The following is a 16557-nucleotide window of genomic DNA, read 5'->3' as shown; positions in this document are numbered from 1 at the left end:
AACAAAGTATAAGAACGAAATTGTTATTTCGAAGATAATATTTTATACGGAAATCATCAATTTTTATTTGATAATTATAATTACCTTATCATAATACAATTTTGCATGTTTTCTAGCATTACTGGGCATAAATATCACGTGTATTATGTATTCAAATTATATAATATGAAGACGATTAAGGCGCACACTAGCTGTGTCATTTGAAAAACAACATATTTACTAGCGAATGTGTGAAAGATAATGTAAAAAGGTAGCTAAGCGTAATACTTCTGGGATTCGGTGTTCATGTTCAACACACGGTTCCTTAGGCGCCATGAACCATGACCACTCTCAACAGACCCCATGAAATGTATATTAAGACTTACATAGGTGAAGATCAACACAACATACAACATACAACATTCATACGTGTGTTGAGCATACTCAGCGAAGCGACGCTCTTCAGAGGCACTAAAAACAAATTTCTCCAAACCAGTTGAGCAGCTCAAAGAGCCGAAAATGTGACTGAAGTCCGCACGCTTGGACTCGCCGTTAATCAGTCTTGGTTTAAAGCTGGTGGACGAAGCACGATATTAGATTTTTGTTAAAAGTGATAACTTCGCGTCGCTAAAGAAGTGAAAGGCCTCCCCAATTGTGATCTATTTAAACTTGAAGAACCGCAGCGAAAACACAAACTGATAACATCACACCGAGCCCTACATAAATTAAAAAGTCTGCTATGAGGGATAGTAGCAACAAAAATTGCCCAAGAAGACCTCAACTGCATGTGAGTTGCCCATTTTAAAGAATTGCTTCTTTTAGCATCATTGTGAATCGTCTGTGAGAATGAGTTCATGTACATATGGATCTATATATATGTATGTATATATAGAAAAGTACATATATATGGCTCATACGAATATTCACACTTTTGCAAGCTAGTGTATGCAGGTATACAAGAGTTTTGAGTAATCCGTGAATAGGTGAAAGTTAGACAATGAAAGCGAATTATATGAAATGTGTAAGTGTGTGTTCGTATATAAGGTGATAATCATATTGCTCTGTTAGCTTTTTAATTTTGTTGTAATTGACTACTAAATACTAAAGTGCATATGATGTTCATTATATATACATACATATTTAGTATGTCCATATCCAGGACATTACGCATTCACAATACCAGTTCAGGAAGTGGAAATAAGATCAATCTAAACTGGTTCTTGGTCTGACTCAAATGTTATTTTTTATATCTTTAAAACGGGTTCTTGTATTCAAAAATATAAAAATGAAAATTCGACACAAACAAAAAACTAATAAAAACAAAAACAGAAAGAGAGCCCAAATATGTTAATAAATTTCGTAAATATTTTGTTCGATTTCTGGCAATAAATATTTATTCCCTTATGCAAAATATTTTATAATTAGTGATCAGTATCAAGAAATTAGCCGAAAGCTTCGGGTTTTTCGTTTTGGGATTAATTAGGAGAGTTTCTTATGATTACGCACGATTTTTTATTCATGTTAAATAGTATTGAGAAATCGAGAGTACAACAGTCAACATTATATACGTTTTTATTTTATTATGGTGTATGGTATATGGATTGCATAAAAATGTACGCATTGTAATAAATTTGGGCGTTTATAGACCTTAGGAAATAGCTATTTGCATAAAACACAAAAGCGCTCTAGTCGTGATGCGCCGCCCCCGCATCGGACTTTGGAAATAAAGAAAAATGGTAGAATGGCAAAAAGCATCCGAAAATAGAAGAATATATAAATAAAATTACCTTCGGAAAAATCTCTTAAAGTTGGACTCAAGAACTGAAAAATCAATTTCAAATATTTTAGCTCTTAAAGCGTACAAAAAATACTAAAATATTTAAAATTTGATATAAATTTTATATTTTGTATATATTATCATTATCTTGCTATTGGAGGACTAATCGATTATTTAGGACTAATTGCGAGTGTCAAAAATCACGTACAAATCTAACTCTTATAGGTGCCGAGCCTGTGGCTGTAATACATACGAATAGATAAACGAACGGATGTACGTACGGACAGGTTAACTGACAGACAAAATGATAGCTGAGCGAGTGGATAAATGATATGAATGATACGAACGGACAGAAGAATCGACAGAACAGCAGACAAATGAATGGAAGGACAAGCAAGCTGTTGTTCCGGATAAAAACATATATAGTCCATAAAGCTCCTACATGTTTATGCAATTACAGAAAAGACTAAATATAGTTAAAAATGTTTATTTATCATAATAAAACTGCTCTAGAACTAAAAATATTCCCCTGTCTATAGCAATTTGAATCATTCTGGGAGTTTTGTATTTTCAGCTAATGCCTGGACGACATAACAATGGCCACCTCAAGTCCAGTTCACATTTCTGTTATCTGTTTCCCATTTTCTGCTTAGCTCTCTCTAGTTTGGTTCCATTCTGCGATGCTCATGGTAGGCTTATAGAGCCTCCCAGCAGAGCATCGGCCTGGCGCTATGGATTTCAAACTCCGCCGGACTACAATGATCACGAGCTCTACTGCGGGGGCTTTACGCGTCAATGGAAGCGCAACGGGGGAAAATGTGGGGAGTGTGGCGACGCCTGGGATATGCCAGAGCCACGCCCACATGAAAATGGTGGTCAATGGGGCCAGGGCGTTATCGTTCGCAGCTATTTGCCCGGCTCCGAAATGACGATACGAGTGGAGCTGACCGCCAGTCACATGGGGTAAGGGGGACTTGCCAATTAATGCTTATGTGTTTTGTTTTGATTTTATTTTGGCTTGCAGCTACTTCGAGTTTCGATTGTGTCCAAAGCCGAGTGCCAAGCAGCTTTGCCTTGACGAAAACGTGCTGCCTATAATAAGTGGCTCGCCATCGCAGCGTAGTCCGAGTGACTTAGACACCCGATTCTATCCTCGTAATGGTAGTCGCATTTATGAAATCAAAGCACGATTGCCAGGTAAATGCTTCGAGTATTTCTATCGCTGTATTTCGTGTCCCCAGTTTCCTCATTACGGTCGATTTATTTATTGCAGATCTCTTATGCAACCAGTGTGTGCTCCAGTGGCGCTACGTAGCCGGAAACAATTGGGGCATGTGTGAGGATGGTGTGGGTGCCGTTGGCTGTGGTCCCCAGGAGGAGTTTCGGGCATGTTCGGATATCGCCTTAACTCCGGATGCTCGTCTACCCATTCGTCCTGCCCGGCCCACACATCGTATTACTACTACAACTGCTACGCCTGCCAAGACTGATCAAGTGGAGTCCACTGACGACCACTTCACTTCGGTTATGTTCTTGATCGGATTTATATTGTTACTGATGATCGCGGCATTCGTAATATGCGGCGTATACGTCTACCTGAAGCCTGCCAAGCTAACCGAGTGGAAGGATATATTCCTAAAGAAGTTCTGCCAGAAGCAAAAAGCTTCTTCCTTAGTTAACCTATCCCAAAGCAAAGTATTTAAGCCTGACTTATCCAACGGATCCATTGATAAGGTCGATGACAGCCACAGCATCAATACACAGGGTCCTGCCCCAATACCACCGCCTCGAACAAGGCGAGATTCGCGCATCAAGGAAATATCAATCATATCCTAAATAGATATTCCTCCCCTCCGACTGGTCCCCAGACTCATTAGTATTCCTTGCATTTCTATACCACATACATATAATAATATATAAATCAACGAAAACTGATTATTTTTAATGCAGCTTATAGCTAGGTATAACTGAAGTGTTCATTTTCGACTGCATTACACTATAATAAGTATAATTAAGATCAATAATTTATTGTGATATCAATAATGTATATTACTCTCCTCAACAATCCAAAATTTTGTCTTCTGAGTAAATAGTTAAATTATAATTTCAAGTATTTTCATTTAAAGCGAATGTGGAACTAGGGGAGAGTCAAAATTGTCAAAATGCATAATTGATTTGGAAAATTATAGAGTATTGCTAGCTCTACATGTCTATGTTCGGATTTTATTGCAATACTTTTCGCAACATTTTGAATTTCTTTTCTATTTTTTTTTTTAGCTGGCTGCAGTCACGTATTGCCTAGGCTTGCAGACGGGAGTTATATTTCAGATACTTCCTCTTATATAAAAGTGTATATATTAGTTTGTATATGTAGTACATATAGGAAGAAGCATATAGAATTTAATGCTTTGGCGTATAAATTGCCAAATACTTGAGCATACTAAATTTGGGCTTAAAATGCAATATTGTTTCTCACTGGATGATATACTTTTTTATATGCCTAACGATATAGATATATTTATATTTATATATATTGAAAGGTAATAACTTATTCCATATTCATTAAATCGATAAAGTGGGATTGAAGATAAAAGATTAAGGAAGTTAGATTTTAAATGAGCTAAAAATACCAACAAATTATTATTTGGAATTTCGTTATCTCTACAACAATTAAAATCAATTGGCAACGCTCCTCTAATCGCCAAAAATGGTATCAATAAACACTTGACAATTAGCAAATAAACTTCTTAATAACTCATTATCATTACGATTGATAAAATATCGATTTAAATCGATATTAAGGGCGACAAATCCAAAAGATAAGAGAAGCTAAAGATTACGTATTTCAAACGCCAAATTTCACAGCAAAAGATGGTGAATATGAACTATATACATATACATAAGCAGTTCATATTAATATACATATAAACATATTTATATTTTCATATATACATTTCAGTTCAGTCAACGACGAACAGATGTCGAAGATGAATTATAGATTTGTATATATACTCATTTATTATTTATTTATTTATTCGTCTTTGGTTGAAATAATACAAGCTATAATAGGTTAATAGAAATATTATAAACTGAATATGGAAAACATGTGTTCCAAATGCTTCCAGAACGTCTAAAGGCAGCCAACAAATTATTTATCAGACTGTAAAGAGCATATGTAGTATATACATATATTTTACAAAGGAAAAACATCTTCATTTTTTGCTTGAAAAATTAGAATCAATGAACAATTAAATAGGTCAACAGAAAGTAAAAAAAAAAATATTTTTAAAGAATAGACTTTGTAGAAAGAGCTTTGGAAAAGGCAAGGTTTTTTTTTTTTTGGGGATATTGATGTATTCAAAAAATATTAATATGTTAAAGGGAAGTCAAAAGAGACGCGAAGAGGTGTTCCGAAGGTCTAAACAACCTTTTGATGCAGATTTAATTTAGCGCCGGGGAAACTTCTGGAAAATTGGATTTGTTGCCTTGGTTATAATATGTAATTACAATATGCTGACCTGTGATATTATTCCAACTATATGTACAGCCTGTATTCAAATTTAGATATAATTTGGTCAAATTGTAAACCCTATTTGAATGTTTACTTTCTTCAACTTTTGAACTAGCTTATCTTAGAGAAATTTATGCCTTTTTTTTTTTTTTATATATTTACGTTTAATTTTTGAGGCTTTATGATTTGATTTAATGTTCTTCAGATATACATACATAAATGTTAGATATACAAACACTAGGCCCCAAATTTGCTGTAAAAATAATGCTCCCATGTGTAAGAGTATTTTGTGGCGAATGCTTAGTTCATGGTTTTGCTCTTTTCGTTAGTCAACTGTCAGAATTGGTTCCTGGCGGACGTGTGCTCAGCGCTGCTCGCCGTAGAACTTGTGCTTCGACATACATACGTATGCATATAGAAGACTATTTATATCTTGCGGATCGTAAAAATAAACGAAAAAGTTTTGAAACATTATTTTTCAATGGCCTCGGTGTGCGAGCCATCTGTTCCATTGAACAGAGTTGTGCAAGGTTCTGCATTCGAAACAGACCCGGATCCAGATCCCGATCCAGATAATATTCCATACCATGCCCGCGAGGATGCACTTCCTTTCACGTACGGCAACGTTCCGGTCGGCTTCAATACCAGTGACTTACATCACGTCGAAACAAATGAGCCCACTGGCATATCGGACAAGTCTGTGCAAATTAAAAATGCGGCCAGCCATTCCTTACCCCGAAAGAGCGTTCGACCCAGCATTTCGGCGTCGTGTCCGTTGGTGCGGAAGACACCTTCCCGCCAAGAGTTCGAAGATATGCTTATGGAGCGCAAAGTGCATGTGGAAGATGCGAACAGAGCACTCGCGAGAAAGTTAGCTCAGGATGAGACGATTCAGAGGGACTTGGATGAGCTGCACAAGCGACTCAACTCGCCGCTACTTGAGAGAAAAGCAATTAGGGAAGAGCTGATTGAGTCCACTGATCTACCAGACGCCGAATTAGGTTCTCCTAGCAAAGGACGGAGTCCGGAATTGCAGCTCGTCGAAAAGAGTCGTTCGAAAACTCCAACGTTTCCATACGTTCAGAGACCCCTGAACTCCGAGCGATGTGTCAGCCCGTATCCAACACCGAAACCAGCAAAGACTCTAATGTTCGATGATGGGTCAGAGCTGCACCATGGGGAGCGGGCTCCTCCGCAGGCCGATGTGTTTGTTAATCATACCAAAGAAGTTGAGCCACATCTGGTTAAGTTTGCCAAGGACTCGTCTCACTTTTGGTACAAGCCCAACATGAGCCGCGACGAAGCAGTCGACTTGCTGCGTGATGCAAGACCCGGAACATTTCTCATTCGCAACTCAACAACGTACCGCAATGCATTTGGCTTGGTCTTACGCGTAGCTAAGCCGCCGCCTGGCGTGGTGACCGGACCGGGATACGGGGACCAGTTGGTACGCCACTTCCTCTTGGAGCCCACAAATCGGGGTGTTCGCCTGATGGGATGCAGCAATGAGCCAATCTTTACGTCATTATCGGCCTTTGTATACGAGCATTCAATTAACCAAATGTCTCTTCCCACCACCCTGATTATACCAGATAGAGATCTACTGCTGATCTCGAATAACGAGGAGTTGATCCTGAGTCAAAAGCAGGTCCTGGCGCAGGGTGCCGCTTGCAATGTGCTCTACCTGTTCCAGCACAATATGGAGTCCCTCACCGGTGACGATGCAGTTCGGAAGGCGGTCAATGAAATGTACTCAGCCCCGACGGCACCAGTTCCCTTGGAGGTTCACATAAAGATATCGGAACAGGGAATCACACTGACCGACAATACGCGCAAAAAATTCTTCCGCCGTCACTATCCGGCTAAAAACATTTCGCACTTCTCCATGGACCCCGGCAATCACTTTTGGAGCGTTCCAGCATCCGACGAAGGACTACAGCGTTCCGTCAATAAGTCAATCTTCGCCTTTGTGGCACGGCCCCTGACTGGATCCAAAGACAATCAATGTCATATCTTTTGCGACCTGTCCTCTATGCAGCCCGCTTCGGCCATTGTTTCCTTTGCACACAAGGTTCTTCCGCTCAATCACAATTGCAAAATGTTGTAAATTCGATAAATATTCAGTATGCCTTATTGATATGATAAACAATAATGCAGATATACCAAAAAATTTTAAATATTTATATATATTTAATATTTATATTTATATATATTTATGCAAATAATATGTTCTTTATTCAGCAAGAATCTGAATATATAATTGATTTTTATGTAATAAGGAAATAAACAAACATGAAATAAATTGAATAGCATTTTCCAGCGAAATATTTCTTATAAGCATCTACATTTGTTTCGGGCTGTGAGTAAATGGGATAATGGAATAGAATGTGTTAATATAGGATTTAGAATTTGCTCTAGATTTCTTGAATAATTGAGAATATTACATGTATAGACTATAGACTATTAGACTTTTTTTGGAAGCCGAGTTTCAGATAAGCAATCAGATTGCAGTCAGATGGTTCCTCATTATTTGAGCAAAATTTAATGCAATTTAGTCAAGAATCACATAGTACACACATAATCCTTATTTGGCAGAGAATTGCCGAGTGATGGACACTACTTAGACTAAGGGTTCAATTAAGCCAAGATATGTGGGTAACAAAGAAAGAATTTTGATGATTATAAAAGGTATTTTGATTGAGTAGTAGTAGTAGTAGCAGAAAAAAGTAGAAGTATTTGTAGAAATAGTAGTATTAGGGAAAAATAGAAGCAGTGGCAGAGAAAGTTGTAGTAATAGTATTAGTAGGAAACAAATAGTAGTAGTAGTATTCGTTGAATATAAAATAAAAGTCTGTTGGCTACAAATTAAATAAAGTTTAAGATCTACCTCCATTGAGACGTGAACTAAGTTTCTTCATATATGTAACAAAATAGATATGTGAGCTGTTTAAGGGCTTCTTTTGAAAGTCTTGTAGATTGTGATTGAGGCAAGTTATGAACATAGAGTTTCAGTCTATTAAAAACTTTTTAATTAAATAAGAAAAGAAAATAACAATTTATTCCCAGCTTTCCAGTTACTTTTTATTACTGTTTCTAAGCCTAAGTTTGCTCCGTCAAATCTGTTGAAGAGCCCGTTATACCGGATATTAGTTTTTTTGTAAATTTACGAAGCTCTAAAGGATCCTCGTTGTTGAAATCGTCCATAACGGTTTGCATTTGCTCCTTCAGTCCGTCAGCAATCGATGTCGTGATTCGATCCTTGAACAAATTTGTGATAGGACTTAAAATAAGTCCAGTAAATTCACGAATTAAACGTGCTTGATCCAATTGTACATGAATATTGCTATTAAGGAACATAAACCCATAATTAGATATAGAGCTACATTAATATATCGTATATGCATATGTGTATACAGCACCTGAATTCAATTATACGAAAGTCGTGCAGATGAAGCTTCGAAGTAATCACATTGACAGCCAGTTCAGCATAGATGATGGTATCATCCAAAGAGCCAATCACCTTTCCGTAACCCTCAATAGCCATGAGCTTCAGCAAAAAGTTGTATTCAAACTATAACGCAGAGGAAGGTGATGCCAATTAATTAATCATTATAATTATTGTCAAGGAAAGATTCGAATAGCGTATATCTGAATATAATGAACAGAAGAAGGAAGTGCATTTGGTCTCTGATCAAACAGCTATTTTTCGAGGAACATGTTATGTACAAGTCTATCTCTCGTGAAATACACACGAGAGTGTGGGCGAGTATTCAAACAATACTAAATGAGTATATTAACCTCAAAAGTTATTTAACCATTTTCAATAAATCTTGCTTCTTTTTGATCAAGAGCAGATTTTAAGTAATAAAACATCGATCAGTTATGGCCTAGTGATATCATCACTTACTGTCAAGTGATATCAGAAAGAATCTATGATCTATGATCTTACTTTGGATCTGACTGAACAGAACGAGTATTTTGATTGAATCCTAAATAAAACTGAATATACGGTATTCAGAGCTTTCAGATTATAGATAATCATATATCTAAATGATATTTCAGAAAAGCTCTCAGCTCATTCATTGATTCTCCTCGTGGAATGTTGTTGAACTCTTGCGTTACATACCTGAAGTTTATTTATTTTCAAATAAAATTTACTCAGGAACGATTTGCCTTCATAGGTCATGAATGCATTTTTGTGTCTCTGTATTCCAGCCAGGTTGTAGACGATTCCATTAGTCAGGTGTAGACCGGCTTCATACGTTATGAAGAAAGGCTTCTAGCAGGCATTTCGTTTTGCATTATTCATAGTTAGTGCGATTATGGTTATACTTACAATAGAGATGCTCTCTTTCATGTCTGGCAGATCGAGATGGGCTATACCCAATTTTTGAAGGTGAGCTAACACCATGGGCGTCACCACGTCGACTTCGGCATCGATGTTCGTCCAGCCGACATCATCCTTTTCGAAGCTGCTCTTCGGATCACCACTGTCACCCGTATCTCGAGTTCTTTATCGAAAACCAACAAAGGAACATTTTAATTCGAGAATGAGTGTAATTTTAAATAACAGGACTTTGGTTAGAGCTCATGATATTCTTAAAGCGGTAATATAATACTAAATATTTTCTATCTATCTATATATTATATCAAAGCTTTCCCTAAAGCCCTAGTTTTTACTTTTATGAGGATGTGCATAGATTAATCGCTTAAGGCAAATGGAGAAAGAAATACTACTAAGAAACTACTTTATTGTTTCAACTGAAAGTTGAGATTTTAAAGATATACACATTCCCTATTTGCTATGTCGATGTATTTTTTCACAGAAATTCCCCCAAATCAATTCACACTTTTTAAATAATGAGCAAATAAAAACGTTACTGTCAGACACTACTGTTTTATGAATACTCATTCATTGTCCAAGAACAACTGAGTATATATAGTATACAGATATATACATGGGGGCGTGATAAATCAGTAAAGTACATATAGCCCGGAGGTAAGCACTGAAAGTGAGCTTTCTAAAGGTAGGCCAATGATTTATGTATTTGATCCGCCTAGAAACGTATAAAATATATATCCTAAGTGAATACATTATTATTATATTAAATTATATTATAGTATACGAATTCTTTCTTAGCTTCAAATTTTTGGAAGACGTATAAAACTATTTAGCTCTTCTTCATTTGGTGAACGGGTAATAATAGTATTTATGGATAAATTTGTGTAATGTTTCTCTTCTTTTTTTTTCTTCACGTCTTTACCATTTTACAACTGAATTGAAATGGAAATGGACTTTAATTATAACACAAATTTGAAAAAACTTTTCCACTGAAGTGAAAGCTTGATGAAATAGATTAATAAATAATTACCTGTTCGATTCCTGTTGCACTTTGCCATTTGCGGTAAGTACGAGCAGTAATAATCCAATTAAGTATACACTCATTTTGTCTCTAGTCACATTCATGGTAATTAAATTGCGAACGCAAATTAAATTCAGCTTTTGCCTTTTTTGCTTGATTAATCACAGTTTATCTTAGATCTTGAATGCAATCAACTTTTAGTAGGCTGAACTTTTCTCGGATTAATCACAAAACAAACTTATAGCTATATTATCGTTTCTATATAAATATTAAAATATTCAGAAGTGCGATCTTCGGGGTTAGAATAGAAAATAAATAGATAATTTTGTCATGAGTAATTTTGCACACACGTTTGTAGAAATATTTAGATAAAAATGAAACGTATTTAAATGAATTATGATGTATTAAATCACTCGGATAAATAATACTGGGAATCGGGCTCGTAGGTATCCATTTGTTTGTACATTTTTATTGACTGTTTATTTGACTGCTAATGTTCTCTGTTGTGCAAATAAACGCTTTATTAATTAATTCGCATTCGATACACGGATTAAAGGCACTCATAAATGAAATATGTGTATATATACAATATACGTCCATTTGTGTATAAGCATGTATGTACATACATACATACATATATCATACGTACGTAGTCATACTTATATGCGAACTTGAAACATACACATTTACATATGTCCATATGGATTTGCTACTATTTCATAATAGCATTCACTTTAGTAGACAGCAGCTCGGATAGTTTTCGAGTCAAAATATTGTATTTGAACATTTTGTGCCACTCTAATATGCACAGCGCGTACGGAGACCCTAGTACGATCAAAGTAATTACTCGCTTCCTATTTAGTTACTGCGGCGAAGCTTTTTTGTAATTTGAAGCCAGCCCGAGAGGCCCGAGATCGAATGCCCACCGGTAGACGCACTCGTGAGAGCAGCTGAAACGAAACTAGATGCCGAACGAAACGACTTCAACAAATATAGACTAGAGCCTCGTCGAATTTCGATGCAATCCAGCCTTGATCTTGTTGTCGAGCTTTTGGGGGGTGCGCAAATGGGCAAAGCTTGCCTATTTATAACCACGCTAAGGCAGTCAGCTCTGTATACCCTGTAATAAGAAAGTGCTGCCTCCGTTGGGTGCTACAATTGAACACCATTTCCACTTGATAGCAAACAAGTCTATTGGGTAGAATCAAGCTGAATGTAGATAGCCAAGTTTTCAACTTAGCCATTGTAAAAGCTTAGCTCATGGCTCAGAGATCGTTGCACTCGCGTTGTAATTTTTATAGCACTATATTATTGGAATGAATTATATATTAGTTTACCTTTTTAATTATTACTTTAACAAATAACCAATATAACTTCATTCAGACTAAGCTGCCCTTTATTCGAAACACAATCTATTATCATTACCTGTATAGAATACTAAAAATAACAATCAAAATATTACAAGTAACTACAAATTGCAGAGCAAGTGAGCACCAACATGGCAGGTGTCGATACTCTTCAGCTAAAACCAAGCTCACTTATATTCCTCTATACTTTATCACAGACATACCTACCTATACAATCACCCGAACGCCTCAAGCTATATTTTTGTGCTGCTGAGCTTCACACTCAGGAGAGAATTTTCTTAAATAACTGTGTTTATCTTTTTTCCGACTGCAACAGACTGTTGATAGCATTTATAAACGAGCTCACATTAATACAATGTGATGTGCGTGCGTGCTGCCCGCGATGTACACGTACAGTGAATCCTCAATGGACGGACAGTAAAACTATTCGGTCATGCGATTTGTACGTTTATGGAAATTGCAGATCGAACAAATGTGAAAACATTACAAGCTTTTCAATGCTTGAAGCAACCGTTTTACTTTGTATTGTCCGTCCATGAGAAATGGCTTTTGTATAGAATTTTTAGAAAATGTTACAAATTAAACTGTTTATCATTAAGATAAACTGTTGCAGCTGATTTTACATAATTAGAGCGATGAAGCAATATGCATACAATATAATAAACATATATGGGATCAATAAACCGGTGCTTGTCTTAATGTAGTTTGAGCTCGCCGGTTTATCAAGCAGGGGCGACAGCTTCCTGAGCATAGGTTGAACTCTGCGAATCGCGCACCAAAATATTTTTCAATTTTTATGCCAGACATTTCCTTAAACTTAAATCTATTGAGTTTGCTGTCCAACTTATTTAAATTATGTAATTGTTAGCAATGAAGGTCTATTACTTTAAAGTTTTCGGTAAATAAATTGTATTAATCGTTCTCTTCTAATCTCATATAAATATTTTATGTATATTTGATATACATATAGCCAATATGATTATACTTCTATTGCTTTAGTAAATTCAAAAGTAATCTTTACAAATTTTTTGTTTTGTTATATAAACATTGACAACGCAACATTTTTAACTAGAAAGGAAATGTAATTTGTTGATCTAATCAGAGAACATTTTACTAAAAGTTCAGAGTCGATGCAGTCACATACGCGTATATATGTATATTGGGGGATCATGTTTTATATGTTCCAGTTTAGGAAGCTGGAGATTGATTAGCAGCTCAATCCATACGTTTTATAGCAGGTTATCACACAGTTGCGCCTACATTTAATAGCTCTGTAAAACTTCGAAAACTAACAATTATTCGGAAGAAGTACTAACAATGATATACGATATAACACATTTTCACAGATTTTCCAATCTCTTGATTTATGATTTATTTGTTGTCGTTTGGTGCTTGCAATGTTGATTGGAGTTCATTTCATACAGGCAGCCCTCTGGTTGGTTGTAACTTAAAACAATTTAACACAATCATACAAAGTGTGGTTTAGTTAGCAGATTGGGAAATTGGATCGATCTTGACATCGGGAAACTTGAATTCGGGAAATTTAAGCATATCGGTCTTTCCATCGCTGCCGTACTGCTTGGCAACACGTTCCAGCTCATTTTTCAATTCTTTCTCGATTTCAGGATTCGGGTCAACCATCTTGCCACCTCTGCAAATAATATGATTGTAGGTCGAATGACATCAATTGTCCATTTGGTACTTACGCGCTCTTCTGCTTATATTCGCGCACCTTGTCCAGAAATAGTTGCTGGATCGGATCGGACGCCTTGTTCAGAGCTGGGGCAACAATGGCAATGTTGCGACGCGCCTCAGTGCGCAGAACACGGATACCGGTTAAAATAGATTGCGACAGCATCTACAAAACAATAGATTTCAAGTATATTCGTGCTAACAATTTGGTAACCTTAAAAGGTTATGTAATGCATGTTGTTTATGTAGCGTTAGGTGATCTGACGTAGGTTATGAATATCTTACTCCAGGTGAAATCTTGGTATTGGTTTAATATGCTTCACAGTTTATTTAATGCTTTTTCTTTACCTTATTTTATTTTCAAATGCTATTGTACTATATATGTGGAAAATTGTTCAGGCAGCAGCAGAGTGACAGCGTTTCGGCAACTAACAAATACTCAAAATTTATTATACAAATACCAAAATGCCTACTTTGAACAAATAAAATACTATTAAAATACTTTCTTGTTACAGATTGAACAAAATTATTAGAAATGTGTTATAAATAAGAAATTTTAAATATATTTATATATTTGAGATGTTGTCTTACAATTTATAATTTATTAGCAGCAATAAATAGTTTTAAAAATATTAAAACTAAATATCGATAGTTTATAAATATCGATTATGGACCCACCTGAATTCGTATATCGATTGCGGCATATATTCCACGTCAAGCGCTTGCAGTCCGAAGATTTTTTATTTTAATTTGTTTGAGTTGAGCGCAATACATTAAAAATGGTGAGCTTGCTACAGGAAATCGACACAGAACATGAGGATATGGTTCACCATGCGGCGCTTGACTTCTATGGACAGCTGCTGGCTACCTGTTCGTCAGACGGAAGCATCCGAATCTTCAACTCCCGTAAAAACAACAAGGTTCTCACTGAACTGAAGGGACACCAGGGTCCTGTGTGGCAAGTAGCATGGGCACATCCAAAGTTTGGCAGCATCTTAGCATCGTGCTCCTATGATCGCAAAGTAATTATTTGGAAGTCAACTACACCCAGAGATTGGGCTAAACTGTGAGTGTCTGTTGTTTGTATATGTGTAATGCGTGTCAATGTTTTATGTTGACGTTATCTGTACCAGCAACAGATGTCGTCTATATTTAGATTCAGTTCCCCAATTATTGTAATTGCATTACATTTCAGATACGAGTACAGCAATCATGACTCCTCGGTCAATTCCGTGGACTTTGCGCCTCCAGAATATGGTTTAGTTCTTGCTTGTGCCAGCTCGGATGGTTCGATTTCAGTGCTCACCTGCAACACGGAGTACGGTAGTTGGGATGCCAAGAAGATACCCAATGCTCATACAATTGGAGTTAATGCTATTTCTTGGTGCCCGGCACAGGCACCCGATCCTGCCTTTGATCAGCGAGTCACTTCGCGCAATACCGCCGTAAAACGTTTGGTCAGCGGAGGGTGCGATAATCTCGTTAAGGTGTGGCGTGAAGATAATGATCGCTGGGTTGATGAGCACCATCTCGAAGCACATTCCGATTGGGTGCGCGATGTTGCTTGGGCTCCATCGATTGGCTTGCCCCGCATGCAGATCGCCTCGGCCTCACAGGACCGTCACGTTATCATTTGGAACAGTAATGCTGATTTGAGCCAATGGACACCAACCGTGTTGCACACATTCGACGATGCCGTGTGGAGCATTTCCTGGTCCACCACAGGCAACGTGCTGGCTGTCACTGGAGGTGACAACAATGTCTCACTGTGGAAAGAGAACAGTGAGGGTCAATGGATACGTATTAACTATGAATCGGGCACTGCCACCCAATCGAAGCAGTCGCATCATCTGCGCAATCCCCAGCAGCAACCGCAACAGCAACCGCCATCAAACAAGCCAGTTATGTCGGACTCTGAGCGCAGCTCGAACTTATCCAATTCGAACTTGTCACATTCGCAGATGTCAAACTAGATATATTTTATAGATCGTGTGAATGGCCTAATTACAAATATTGAAAATGTTGGTCATTAAATCTAACAAATTAAAAATATATATATAATATAAAGTTAATGTTCCGCTTTCATTAATTAGCGAGCGGAACTCTGCGTAGCGCAATTTCGCAAATTTCAGCATTATTAGCTCCTAATGGCTTTTATTCGAGTAATTCGCAATAAGTTCGTCTATATGTTTTCCCTCTCCCCGAGCCTAATGACTAGCTTTGCGTCCAAAGAGGACGCCCCAATTGCCATATTCCTGATGTTCCTGCCGTTTCAGTTAATTTCATTTTATTCATAAGGAAGGAAGTTACGCATTTCGCATAAATTTGCAACACGTGCCGCCCTACTATGGAACCAAACAGAGCAGGAAAACTAATTTGCCATATATAGTATATATTTGTGTATGCATTAGCAAGTTTTAATAGAATCAGTTTACAATATGGCGTGTTGAAGCCAAAATATAATTGAAATAACAAATTAATTGTGTTTGAATATTGTGATTTCTTATGCGGATTTTATACTCTCAAATTTGTTAAAGAACTTCAGAACATTGATTAAATTGATCGACTCTTGTCAAATATTTTTGAATTCACTGAGATTTCCCAGGATCTGGTGACTGATTATTGTGACTATTCAAGGAGATAGATTTCCAGTTTCTGCTCGACTTGAATACTTTTATCTGGCGAATGTTTATTGGTATCGAATTCCAAGTTTGATCAATTGCGCATTTCCCGATGCGCATGAAAAATCGCTTCAATAGCACAGGTATTTGTAAATTCAATTTCAATGTGAAAGATGTCAATATAAACATAGCGACATTTTTCTAATTGCTTTCAATTTTATTGATGCACTTCGAGTAGTTACAAAAC

General features: G+C 36.8%; 5 protein-coding genes across 10 annotated transcripts; 3 read left to right on the top strand and 2 right to left on the bottom strand.

Moving 5' to 3' along the window:
• Nucleotides 1–529: 529 nt before the first annotated feature.
• On the top strand, nt 530–3860 carry LOC6572330. The gene is made up of 4 exons (XM_001998433.3): nt 530–766; nt 2331–2719; nt 2781–2953; nt 3030–3860. The coding sequence occupies exons 1-4, from the start codon at nt 719–721 to the stop codon at nt 3590–3592; spliced, it is 1173 nt and encodes a 390-aa protein (XP_001998469.2). The 5' UTR covers nt 530–718; the 3' UTR covers nt 3593–3860.
• Nucleotides 3861–5590: 1730 nt separating this feature from the next.
• On the top strand, nt 5591–7569 carry LOC116804728 (tensin homolog). The gene has a single exon (XM_032733401.2). The coding sequence runs from the start codon at nt 5749–5751 to the stop codon at nt 7372–7374; it is 1626 nt and encodes a 541-aa protein (XP_032589292.1). The 5' UTR covers nt 5591–5748; the 3' UTR covers nt 7375–7569.
• A 753-nt stretch (nt 7570–8322) lies between these two features.
• LOC26527433 lies at nt 8323–11597 on the bottom strand. Of its 6 annotated transcripts, none has more exons than XM_032733408.2 (6): nt 11313–11595; nt 10640–10921; nt 9604–9778; nt 9394–9546; nt 8687–8838; nt 8323–8610 (listed from the first exon to the last, which is right to left on the bottom strand). In XM_032733408.2, the coding sequence occupies exons 2-6, from the start codon at nt 10732–10734 to the stop codon at nt 8367–8369; spliced, it is 819 nt and encodes a 272-aa protein (XP_032589299.1). In that variant the 5' UTR covers nt 10735–10921; nt 11313–11595; the 3' UTR covers nt 8323–8366. The 6 variants fall into 6 exon arrangements, with proteins under 6 accessions (XP_032589299.1, XP_015021839.1, XP_043863597.1 ...); XM_015166353.3 differs by having other exon boundaries at nt 10640–10809; XM_044007662.1 differs by having other exon boundaries at nt 10640–10888; nt 11478–11595.
• Nucleotides 11598–13344: 1747 nt separating this feature from the next.
• Nucleotides 13345–14146, bottom strand: LOC6572332 (ATP synthase-coupling factor 6, mitochondrial). Its single transcript, XM_001998435.4, has 3 exons — nt 14038–14146; nt 13704–13855; nt 13345–13648 (listed from the first exon to the last, which is right to left on the bottom strand). Exons 2-3 carry the CDS (start codon nt 13853–13855, stop codon nt 13480–13482), a joined length of 321 nt encoding a protein of 106 aa, XP_001998471.1. The 5' UTR covers nt 14038–14146; the 3' UTR covers nt 13345–13479.
• A 220-nt stretch (nt 14147–14366) lies between these two features.
• On the top strand, nt 14367–16169 carry LOC6572333 (protein SEC13 homolog). The gene is made up of 2 exons (XM_001998436.4): nt 14367–14755; nt 14885–16169. The coding sequence occupies exons 1-2, from the start codon at nt 14469–14471 to the stop codon at nt 15660–15662; spliced, it is 1065 nt and encodes a 354-aa protein (XP_001998472.1). The 5' UTR covers nt 14367–14468; the 3' UTR covers nt 15663–16169.
• Nucleotides 16170–16557: the final 388 nt, after the last annotated feature.

Source organism: Drosophila mojavensis, unplaced genomic scaffold (genome assembly GCF_018153725.1).
Source record: "Drosophila mojavensis isolate 15081-1352.22 unplaced genomic scaffold, ASM1815372v1 contig_19, whole genome shotgun sequence".
Lineage (NCBI taxonomy): Eukaryota > Metazoa > Arthropoda > Insecta > Diptera > Drosophilidae > Drosophila > Drosophila mojavensis.
This window is presented reverse-complemented; position numbering and strand designations above follow the sequence as displayed.

Excerpts from the sequence above, each read along its gene's own strand:
- LOC6572330 (XM_001998433.3), top strand. The coding sequence starts at position 719 with ATGAGGGATAGTAGCAACAAAAATTGCCCAAGAAGACCTCAACTGCAT. Across the intron at positions 2,720-2,780 it reads CTGACCGCCAGTCACATGGG|CTACTTCGAGTTTCGATTGT; the intron begins GTAAGGGGGACT and ends TTTGGCTTGCAG. Across the intron at positions 2,954-3,029 it reads AATCAAAGCACGATTGCCAG|ATCTCTTATGCAACCAGTGT; the intron begins GTAAATGCTTCG and ends TATTTATTGCAG.
- LOC116804728 (XM_032733401.2), top strand. The coding sequence starts at position 5,749 with ATGGCCTCGGTGTGCGAGCCATCTGTTCCATTGAACAGAGTTGTGCAA.
- LOC26527433 (XM_044007661.1), bottom strand. The coding sequence starts at position 10,734 with ATGAATGTGACTAGAGACAAAATGAGTGTATACTTAATTGGATTATTA. Across the intron at positions 9,779-10,639 it reads GTGCAACAGGAATCGAACAG|AACTCGAGATACGGGTGACA; the intron begins GTAATTATTTAT and ends TTTTCGATAAAG. Across the intron at positions 9,547-9,603 it reads TGAAAGAGAGCATCTCTATT|AAGCCTTTCTTCATAACGTA; the intron begins GTAAGTATAACC and ends AATGCCTGCTAG.
- LOC6572332 (XM_001998435.4), bottom strand. The coding sequence starts at position 13,855 with ATGCTGTCGCAATCTATTTTAACCGGTATCCGTGTTCTGCGCACTGAG. Across the intron at positions 13,649-13,703 it reads GAATATAAGCAGAAGAGCGC|AGGTGGCAAGATGGTTGACC; the intron begins GTAAGTACCAAA and ends TATTATTTGCAG.
- LOC6572333 (XM_001998436.4), top strand. The coding sequence starts at position 14,469 with ATGGTGAGCTTGCTACAGGAAATCGACACAGAACATGAGGATATGGTT. Across the intron at positions 14,756-14,884 it reads CCCAGAGATTGGGCTAAACT|ATACGAGTACAGCAATCATG; the intron begins GTGAGTGTCTGT and ends ATTACATTTCAG.